Genomic DNA, 11595 nt, shown 5'->3' with positions numbered 1-11595 from the left:
TTTATTGCACAATAAAAATGAGTCAATATATTGTGTCAATAATATTGATCGTGTAGGGTCCACTTAATAGAAATATCAAGAGAAAAAGTCAGATATATAAACAATAAAGAAAATATTGATTGAAAAAGTAAAATAAATAAACACTAAGAGAAATGTCAAACGAAAAAGTAAAATACATGAACACTAAAAGAACTATCAAACGGATAAGAATCGACAAGCACTTAGGTAAAACTGAAGTTATCATACATTAAAAGAAAAGAAAACATGCCATCTGCAGGAAATGTAACATATCGATGTAAAACGTGATATAACAGTATACACATCTTAGGCACGACAAGCTGATCACGCATGTCCATCAGCTGCTTCCAAGATGTGCACACGCATGTCCATCAGCTGCTTCCAAGATGTGAACACGCATGTCCATCAGCTGCTTCCAAGATGTGAACACGCATGTCCATCAGCTGCTTCCAAGATGTGAACACGCATGTCCATCAGCTGCTTCCAAGATGTGAACACGCATGTCCATCAGCTGCTTCCAAGATGTGAACACGTACTGAGCACGGATACCGTCAGTGAGGGGACAAGATTCTAATACATGCAGTTCTGTCTGTATGCTCCCACAAGGGCACAGGCGCTCTTCCACGGGTAGGCGCCCACGACCACGCCTGTTCCATCTTCCACACTCAATTGCCAGTTTATGTCCACTCAGCTTAAACTGGCTGTGTGCAATTCTTTAATGTTCACTGACATTATTATCCCTCACGTAACATACATCGATAGTTAGGTTAGGGTTGAGCAGTCGGTATGTAACACGCCTCAAGGACGTGCATTCACAAATAGAACGTTTCATGTAGTTAAGTCCTACTTCACAATCATTTATGATTGGCTGTGATCAGGCCTCGTACATGCCTACATGTTGCAGTGTTTGTAGCAAGAACCAACTTTACAGCATGCACCCACGAATCATCTATCATATGTTGGCGTTCCTCCCACAAGCTTTCGTTGTTCACTAATAACTAAATACTTGAGTGGTGGTAAGCCAAGTTCAATGTAACAAGTATCCGTACAGGTTGTCATACGAACGCCGAGCAATTGTTTTACAACCCAGTTGTATAATTTCTCTATCGGTTTCAGGTCCCCGTTGAGCCATGATTCGCATCCATACAGCACTGATGATATTAGAGCAGCATTAAATACCCTAAATTTCACTTAAATGGGACATCTCTCTCTCTCTCTCTCTCTCTTTTTTTTCTTTTTTTAAGAAAAACACAAATTTAAGTATGTGACACATCTTTGTTTCAGCGTGCGCAGCTATAGCTGACGACAGTGACCCGTTTGAAGTGAAAAGGCTGTCCAGATAATAACAATAATAATAATGTTACAGCGGCAGGCAAGGGGCAGTGCTAACTCGAATGTTGAGAAATATTGTCAGGAGGGAGGGGGCGGTAACATTAGCTTTGTGAGGGTAGTGTCGGCTGGAGCTCAGATGGCTTTCAGTATAGACGGCACTGATTGAGTGGTGTGCCTGCAAAATGCGGTGACCAATCAGGAGGAGGATCCGAGGTGATGAAAAGCCTCGCAGGAACCCGGAAGTAGAGTCCAACGTAGCAAGACCTCTCGAGGGAGGCAGTTTTTTAAGGCGAGGAATAACTGAGATGTTACTGGCTGGGACATTACTACTGAGCCAAATCAACATGATGTCCTCCCGTTTGGTTTCTGTCGTCATAAGATTTGTGCTTTCTCACTACTGGTGGAATTCAAATGCTACTAATTAACGTGATAAACTGTTAATGGTCCCTGGTGGAAAATGAGAGGACACCGAAACAAAATTATTCATGAACTTATGTTCTTATTGGAATGACTACACCACAGTCCACGATTCTTATGTGAGTAACGGTGTCGCATATGGCGGCGTTTTGCAAAATATCGAGACCAAATTCCACCTTTCCAAAGACGTTTCCACTTTTCGTTGGGCTTGAAAGGTCCCTTGTGGTGATAGCGAACTGCGCATTCAAGGAGTCACCAGTCTTCCTTGCTAACACATCTCCTTTCCAGTATGGCTTGCTTGTGTTACTTCCATTAAGCTTAGGCAACTGAGCGATTTCTCTTTCCTCGTTACTGATATGAATTCCTCCTAACACCCTTTCTCCCTCCTTTCCCTTCTTCCACACCCCGAGCAGCGGGGTGTCAACATAGGAAAGGCCCCGCTGTCCCGTGCACAGAAGTAGAAACTGTTGGCTTAGTGAGCAGTTGCTGAACAGATGAATGATGACCCGACCCCGATGTCCATTGTTCGGCCACTGCAGGTCCAAGAACACCCGGCAGGGGGGCGTCTGTGGCACAATGTCGTTCATCTGCAGATATGTACATTTCAGGAATCTCTCACACACACACACACACAAACACACACACACACACACACACACACACACACACACACACACACACACACACACACACACACACACACACCTGACTCACTTCTTGTTATATCTGCATTAGTGCTCGAAGAGAATAAGTATTTTTATAACACTGGATCTTGGAACATGCAAGAGCAGTCAAGAGAGTATGACCTACCGGCAAAATGACGGAGTGTAGAAGTAGGATCTGCAGGTCACTCTTGAGGGAATGGACATACAGTCGAAAGTCCTTAATGCTTATCCGTGCGTATCGACCATTCTCTAGGGCAAACGCTCTGCCGCCCTTCAGTAATGTCATGGTGTGCGTCGTCGGTTTGAGGAGGTCGTCTACCTGCAGGGAAGTATACCAGTTTGGGAGGAGGGCAGCTGAAGACAAGAATATTTAGATGGGAATGCGACATACAACATATCATGGCCAACACTGAGCTCAGTGAAGGTTATGTTCACCGCCCAAGCCACCCGTCCACTAGCCCAAGTCTGCTTGTCCCTGACAGAGCTAACTTCTCGCTGTGCATGATGGCTCGCTGGATTACGGGGCAAAATTTACCTCTTGCCATATGTGATTCACTACATAAGAGCAGCTAAGAAGCTGAATAAATCTACGGAGAACCTTCAAATATCACTTAGATTATCAGATAATTGAGGCAAAGTCACGAAAGAAGTTACACCTGGAAAGGTTTTGATATTATTCATCATTATTCACTTTGCACTTTTCAGATGTTTGTGGTGTGACTACTGGATTCTCGATACTGAATCATTCTTAAAATTTACATAATGTATATGAGGCGCCTAGAGCCAGAGTAACGTAAATGCCAGAAATAGAAAACGGAGAAAAAAGCGATCAGAGTTTTGCAACATTCAGAATGCAATATCTCCTCAATTAATTGAGATAAGAAGTAGGGCTTGGCTTCAAAATGTTTGTTATTGCATGTGGTTTACAGCCTATACCTGGGCACTTAGTGAAATTAAAGCATTCTGAAAGGCTAATGGATGACTGTTTTTTTCTTATCCGGTTTATTTGTGGAAAAAAACACTTGCAATATTTTGTTTATCAAACATGCATGCATTGTTTATTCATGTTCCTGTGTTAAGTTGTTTCAACAGCATGTAGTTTATTGAGATTCACCATCATTGAAGCCATTCTTGATTGACATACTAATTTTATTAAGCAAAAAACGTAAGTGACACGTGCATGTACTTCCTAATCTGACCACCTAATAACAGGGGAGAATGATAAACGGTAGAAAAATAGCTTCTGTATGTAGGCATTCTGTAGTGCAAAATTACCGATAGTCCAAAATTAACTGTGCAAGACTGTGGCTATCGGCAACGTAATTTTGCCATAGCAGCCATCAGCACAGGGAGGCCCCATTATCCTCCCCTGTACGTGGTGGCCTGTAGACCTGCTCGCATATGCTTCTCTCATATTCCTTCGTCTTTTAGCTAAGTTTTTCTTCCACTCTGCAGGATTACGCACACTTTTTTCCTTCCCCTAGTGGGTTCTGGCTCCTCAGGGGGCATGTTGTTGTCCGCCATGATGATAAAATCTTGCGTATTAGCATAAAAAAAAGGCAGAGTGTCATTCAGTGGTGGGGAGCTGGTGGAGGGTGCATGAATGTCTGTGGGTGTGAGGTGTGGGGGAGGCAGGCTGCTGTCAGTCATGTCACGTGAAGCGAAGTGCGTGCTGTCATTGGCTCGCTGGCTGCTAGGCTGGAGTTCATTCTGGCACCAGCCGCTCATTGCCTTGGTTCGAGAGCGACACGAAGGGTCTACAAATAACTGCATTTGGGTGGATTTTCTACCCTATTGGGGTGTCCATTCTGACTTCTACTCTGCTTCCCGCCACAGTAGGAAGGTGGGGGAAGATAATGCAATAAAAATTATCATGTTGGCCGCAGTGTCGCAATGTCACATTTTTTACATAATCAATATTCAGTAATTACTTTTATCTTAGCATAGGAAGCACACATGGTGTCACCGTCACATCAGTTCACGTAATTGATATTCACTAATCTGTCTAATCTTCATTCGCAATAGAAACCCAAAACACAAACAATATGTATCACAATAAAACACAAAATATCCTACAATTATTAATCCTCTTCTTACCTAATCATGAGACAATTAATTTCAAGACTGCATTACACAACCTTCAAGTTCCAGTTCTTACGTTTAAGTGATTCCATCCATCTCGCATGCTGCAACCCTCTGGTCAGGCCCTCTGAAAACTCTACTGGACTCTCTCTGCTACTCACTCTTCTCTCTATTACGTATATGCCTATTTCTGTCATAAAGTTATCTTTATTTATGGGGATATCTTATATGTCCACCATTCGAATTACCGATACATTCACGTGACCCACTCATAGGTGTGGTACTTGAGCATAGGTTACCAATGAAGGTGTGAGGGCGTGGTTAGCGATGAAGCTTTGTAGTTTCTGGTATGTTCCCGTGAAACACTTCGTTTTTCGCTCTTTATCTACTTTTGCCCTCTTTTACTTTGGTATCTGCTTTCCTTCTTGCTAGGTATATTGTCCACAGACCTCTTTATCTGAATTCTCTTGTTCACGACATCTTGCTTTTGTAGCCTTTTTAATGTGGCGTGGCTGCCATCCGTCTGCTTACGCGTGTTATTAATTTTTATTTTGTGTTTCTAACAACTGTCCCCGTTATTTCCGTTTTCTTTGTTTCTTTTTCTTCTTCACTGATTTCTTCTTATTTTGTTTCTCTTTTGTTGTTCCACATTGAGCTATATCCTCTAGGACGTCGGCAACCATGGACCTCCACTCTTCTCTGTCTTGCGTAGCTCTTATCAACTGCACTGCCTTCATTCTTCCACTTGTCAGCTTTTCTAAACCGTCCATGTATTTATCTCTTGGCTTTTCTATTCCTCTCTTCCCCTCTTTCATTCCCATTTGAGCCAAATTTTCTATACCTTGTTTTCTCATAACTATTTTTCCCGTACTATTCGTATAAGTTGCCTGTTTTCTCTCACCAAGTTCAGCACTGCCTCATTTGTCAGTTTGGCTGGAAACTTCATCATCCTCCACAACCATATATCCACTGCCTCCAGTTTTTCCACCATCATCGAGGACACAGTCCAGCTTTCCACACCGTATAGCAGTGTTGACCAAACGTAGGTTTACATCATACTCTTTCTTGTGTTTACCGATAATTTTCTATTGGTTAATAAATTTCGCATATCACCAGAAGTCTTTTTTTGCTATTCCTGTTCTTCTCTTTATTTCCAACTCACACTTCGCATCTTCTTTAATCACGCTCTCTACATATTTATAACTACCGACCTGTGTGATTGTTCGGTTTCCACTTCTTAAAAGAGTTCCTGAAACTGGTAATCTTTTAGAGATTACAGTCCACTTGGTTTTCTTCATGTTGACACTCAAACCTCTTCTTTCACTCTCCTTTGTTGTTTTATCGAACAACAGTTGCAACTTTTCTCATGAGTCTGCTAAAAATACTGTGACATTTGCATATCGTAAATTAATGATATTCCGACCTCCAATCTTTATTCCTTCACGGTCTTTTATTTCCCTCATTATTACTTTTCCGTATAGCACAAATAGGTCGGGTGAAAAAAAAAAAACGCCCCTTGCCTCACACCTCTCCTTATCTCTTGGCACTTTGTCTCTCTTGTTGATTTTCACGCTTGTCCGTGACCAATACAGGCTGAGATAATTTTTTGTCAATTTTTTTGTCTTCTAACATTTGAATTAGATTAATGTGTTTTAGACAATCATAAGCTTTTTCGTAATCAATAAAACACAAGTATAGATCTTTTAGCTTTTCAATTGTTCTTTCTTTTTTTTTTTATGTAGGAAGGACACTGGCCAAGGGCAACAAAAATCTAATAAAAAAAAAGGCCCACTGAAATGCCAGTCCCATAAAAGGGTCAAAGCAGTGGTCAAAAATTGGTGGATAAGTGTCTTGAAACCTCCCTCTTGAAGGAATTCAAGTCATAGGAAGGTGGAAATACAGAAGCAGGCAGGGAGTTCCAGAGTTTACCAGAGAAAGGGATGAATGATTGAGAATACTGGTTAACTCTTGCGTTAGAGAGGTGGACGGAATAGGGGTGAGAGAAAGAAGAAAGTCTTGTGCAGCGAGGCCGCGGAAGGAGGGGAGGCATGCAGTTAGCAAGATCAGAAGAGCAGTTAGCAAGAAAATAGCGGTAGAAGACAGCTAGATATGCAACATTGCGGCGGTAAGAGAGAGGCTGAAGACAGTCAGTTAGAAGAGAGGAGTTGATGAGACGAAAAGCTTTTCATTCCGCCCTGTCTAGAAGAGCAGTATGAGTGGAACCCCCCCAGACATGTGAAGCATACTCCATTCATGGACGGATAAGGCCCTTGTACAGAGTTAGCAGCTGGTGGGGGTGAGAAAAACTGGAGGAGACGTCTCAGAACACCTAACTTCATAGAAGCTGTTTTAGCTAGAGATGAGATGTGAAGTTTCCAGTTCAGATTATAAGTAAAGGACAGGCCGAGGATGTTCAGTGTAGAAGAGGGGGACAGTTGAGTGTCATTGAAGAAGAGGGGATAGTTGTCTGGAAGGTTGTGTCGAGTTGATAGATGGAGGAATTGAGTTTTTGAGGCATTGAACAATACCAAGTTTGCTCTGCCCCAATCAGAAATTTTAGAAAGATCAGAAGTCAGGCGTTCTGTGGCTTCCCTGCGTGATATGTTTACCTCCTGAAGGGTTGGACGTCTATGAAAAGACGTGGAAAAGTGCAGGGTGGTATCATCGGTGTAGGAGTGGATAGGACAAGAAGTTTGGTTTAGAAGATCATTAATGAATAATAAGAAGAGAGTGGGTGACAGGACAGAACCCTGAGGAACACCACTGTTAATAGATTTAGGAGAAGAACAGTGACCGTCTACCACAGCAGCAATAGAACGGTCAGAAAGGAAACTTGAGATGAAGTTACAGAGAGAAGAATAGAAACCGTAGGAGGGTAGTTTGGAGATCAAAGCTTTGTGCCAGACTCTATCAAAAGCTTTTGATATGTCCAAGGCAACAGCAAAAGTTTCACCAAAATCTCTAAAAGAGGATGACCAAGACTCAGTAAGGAAAGCCAGAAGATCACCAGTAGAGTGGCCTTGACGGAACCCATACTGGCGATCAGATAGAAGGTTGTGAAGTGATAGATGTTTAAGAATCTTCCTGTTAAGGATAGATTTAAAAACTTTAGATAGGCAGGAAATTAAAGCAATAGGACGGTAGTTTGAGGGATTAGAACGGTCACCCTTTTTAGGAACAGATTGAATGTAGGCAAACTTCTATCAAGAAGGAAAGGTAGATGTTGACAGACAGAGCTGAAAGAGTTTGACTAGGCAAGGTGCAAGCACGGAGGCACAGTTTCGGAGAAGAATAAGAGGGACCCCATCAGGTCCATAAGCCTTCCGAGGGTTTAGGCCAGCGAGGGCATGGAAAACATCATTACGAAGAATTTTAATACGTGGCATGAAGTAGTCAGAGGGTGGAGGAGAGGGAGGAACAAGCCCAGAATCGTCCAAGGTAAAGTTTTTAGCAAAGGTTTGAGCAAAGAGTTCAGCTTTAGAAATAGATGTGATAGCAGTGGTGCCATCTGGTTGAAGTAGAGGAGGGAAAGAAGAAGAAGCAAAGTTATTGGAGATATTTTTGGCTAGATGCCAGAAATCACGAGGGGAGTTAGATCTTGAAAGGTTTTGACATTTTCTGTTAATGAAGGAGTTTTTGGCAAGTTGGAGAACAGACTTGGCATGGTTCCGGGCAGAAATATAAAGTGCATGAGATTCTGGTGATGGAAGGCTTAAGTACCTTTTGTGGGCCACCTCTCTATCATGTATAGCACGAGAACAAGCTGTGTTAAACCAAGGTTTAGAAGGTTTAGGACGAGAAAAAGAGTGAGGAATGTATGCCTCCATGCCAGACACTATCACCTCTGTTATCATTCGCAGTGTAAAAATTGCATTGCTCGTGGCCTTACCTTCTACAAATCCACATTGCTCATCCACCATCTCATTCCTTAATTTCTTTCTCATTCCTTCTTAATTTTTTTAATATAACTTTTAAAATTATTTTTGTGATTTGACTCATAATACTGACCATTCTGTGCTTCTCACAGTCAAGTGTTTCACTTACTTTAGGTATTGCTATAAACACTGATTTGCACATTTGGCCTTTCATGTATACTTTATTTGCTATTTCTATAATATTCTTCACTGCAGTATCTCCAGATGCCCGTAACATCTCAGTCATCACATCATCTTTGCCTGCAGATTTGCCTTTCTTAATTTCTTTAATTGCATTCTCTAAAATAACAAGGCCTTGATTATTGGTAACGTCGTCTCTCAGGTTTGTCGTCATTAAATAAATCTTTAATGTACTCGCTCCATCTGAACTTCATGTCATCTTGCTTCATCACTACTGTTCTGTCTTTCTTTTCACGGCATTATTATTGGTTTTTCATTTACGTTTATGGATTATTTCCTTTATTTTTCCACATTTCGCGTTATGGTATCTTCTACCGAGTTCATCCACCTCTTCACATTGTTCATTCAACCACTGTTCTTTCCTCTTGTTACAGTCCCGGTGTATTTTCTATTAATAATCCTGTATTTCTCTTCGTCTTGGCCTTTAAGCTGTCTTCTCCTATCAATCATTTCTAATATTTCTTCCGACATCCAAAGTTTATCCTTCCTCCTCATGGTCTCTGACACCGCTACTCTCACCTCCTCGTCCGTGGCGCTAGCGAGGGCGCTTCATCTCTCTTCTGCGCCATCTCCTATCAGCCCTTCCAACATTGCAAGCCTGTTTCTCACCTCTGCTGCATATTTCGCTATGTCACTATCGGTACCTAATAAAGCCACGTTTCTCTTTGGTTTAAACTTTGGTGATTCCTTTATCTTTTTCCAAATAGTTACCACCACTGGAACCTAATCACTGTTGACAGCGTCTGGGTAAGTTTTAACTTGCATGACTACGTTGCGAAATCCCTCATTGACTATAATATAATAGATTTGGTTTCGTACTCTATTTCCAGGCGATTTCCAAGTCCAGAGACGTCGGTTGTGATGCTTGAACCACATATTTGCAACAACTTTGCCATGTTCCAAACACCACTCAACCAGCCTGTCTCCTCTCACATTTCTCGCTCCTAGACCATGCGGACCTACCACTTGTTCCATGCGGCCTTGTCCTGAACCTTAGCGTTGAAATCGTTCATAACTATGTTAAATTCATGTCTCTTGCATTTTTAATAAAAGCATCAATTTCCTCATCGTCTGGGCGTAGGCTTATATGATGTTGATACCAAATGGAGATTCTTGTAGTTTGACTAATATTACTCTGTCTGATATCGCCCAGTAACGCTTAAGACTTTTTGATGCTTCTTGTGACAATAGCACACCAACTCCCTTCTCGTGTCTATCTCCTCCTGAGTATATGAATTTACTCTTTTCATGCTGCTTTTCTCCACTTCCTATCCTGACTTCGCTGAGTCCTAATACACTTATGTTCATTCGTTACATTTCCTGTCATATATTTGCTAGCTTCCCCTCACTGGTACATGGTTCATACATTCCAAACTGCAATTCTCTTTTGCTGGTATAGATTACAGATAGTCGCTCGATGAGGGTCAAAGTTCGCCAGCCCCTGTGTAAACACACATTCCTTTTTCCATTTTATCATTCACAATCATACATTCATTTTCTGACAGTGTTGTTGACATTGTTACTGGTAAAACAACAACAACAACAACAACAACAACAACAACAAAAACAACTGTTGAATAGAATCAACTGAACAAAAAACAAGATTGACCATATCCCATCAGAATGCTAACTGATGTGATCATGTTAGAAGCTAAAACAGCTTCTATGAAGTTAGATGTTCTGAGACGTCTCCGCCAGTTTTTCTCACCCCCCCAGCTGCTAACTCTTTACAAGGGCCTTATCCGTCCATGTATGGAGTATGCTTCACATGTCTGGGGGGGTTCCACTCATACTGCTCTTCTAGACAGGGTGGAATCAAAAGCTTTTCGTCTCATCAACTCCTCTCCTCTAACTGACTGTCTTCAGCCTCTCTCTCACCGCCGCAATGTTGCATATCTAACTGTCTTCTACCGCTATTGTCATGCTAACTGCTCTTCTGATCTTGCTAACTGCATGCCTCCCCTCCTTTCGCGGCCTCGCTGCACAAGACTTTCTTCTTTCTCTCACCCCTATTCTGTCCACCTCTCTAACGCAAGAGTTAACCAGTATTCTCAGTCATTCATCCCTTTCTCTGGTAAACTCTTGAACTCCCTGCCTGCTTCTGTATTTCCACCTTCCTATGACTTGAATTCCTTCAAGAGGGAGGTTTCAAGACACTTATCCATCAATTTTTGACCACTGCTTTGACCCTTTTATGGGACTGGCATTTCAGTGGGCATTTTTTATTAGATTTTTGTTGCCCTTGGCCAGTGCCCTTCCTACATAAAAAAAAAAAAAAAAATGTGACTCACCTTTATGGAGGAGGAGGTGGGGGAAGGATACTCAGGCTCCTGAAAACCTTGGCCTGTGAAACAGAATGGAATTATTAGTGTGGGTACTGTCAAGGCTGTTACTGTGAGTACTGACGGGACTGAACAAGTTTAGCAACCCGATACAGCTGGGGAGACTGATCCACTTTGAAAAAAATAAATAAAAATAAAAATAAATAGATAAAAAAATAAAAAAAGACCAGTGTATATTTTAAGGTGTCTTAATACCTATTTTGAAGCAGTTCAGGTTGTAGAGAGGAAAAGAAATATAAAAACAGGAAGAGTTCCAGTAAAAGGGATGAAAGATTGAAGATGGGATGGATAAAGTCTTTGTATAAAATAAGCAACTGAGGCAGGAAAAGTATTAGCGGAGATGATACACGGCACCAAACTTAATAGGAGCTGTTTTGGCAGTAGAAAATAAGGAATTTCCACTTGATAATTTTAGTGAACAATTCATGTATGATCAGTGCAAAAGACAGAGAAAGTTGTGTCACTGAAGAAGAGGGAATAGTTGTTTGGAAGGTTATGTGAAGTAGAAAGATGAAGGAATTGAATTTTATAGGCACCGAAGAAGACAAGGTTTATCATGCTCTATTCTAAAAATATAATAGAAAGATCATAAGTTATGGTTTCTGTGGTTTCACTACAAAAACA

At 41.5% G+C, this 11595-nt stretch overlaps 1 protein-coding gene across 4 annotated transcripts in view; it reads right to left on the bottom strand.

Annotated features, from left to right (window-relative positions):
- The window catches only part of LOC135095086 (uncharacterized), a 30017-nt gene that overhangs the window by 534 nt on the left and 17888 nt on the right, over positions 1 to 11595 (bottom strand). For all 4 annotated transcript variants that reach the window (XM_063995784.1, XM_063995787.1, XM_063995785.1 and 1 more), the window contains exons 4-6: positions 10921 to 10973; positions 2578 to 2751; positions 1 to 2354 (exon numbers count right to left, since the gene is read on the bottom strand). The exon at positions 1 to 2354 is cut by the window's left edge and continues 534 nt beyond it. In XM_063995784.1, coding sequence (XP_063851854.1) covers positions 1842 to 2354; positions 2578 to 2751; positions 10921 to 10973 — 740 coding nt within the window. In that variant the 3' untranslated portion in view covers positions 1 to 1841. The remainder of the gene's footprint in view (positions 2355 to 2577; positions 2752 to 10920; positions 10974 to 11595) is intronic.

Source organism: Scylla paramamosain, chromosome 47 (genome assembly GCF_035594125.1).
Source record: "Scylla paramamosain isolate STU-SP2022 chromosome 47, ASM3559412v1, whole genome shotgun sequence".
In the NCBI taxonomy this organism is placed as follows: domain Eukaryota; kingdom Metazoa; phylum Arthropoda; class Malacostraca; order Decapoda; family Portunidae; genus Scylla; species Scylla paramamosain.
This window is presented reverse-complemented; position numbering and strand designations above follow the sequence as displayed.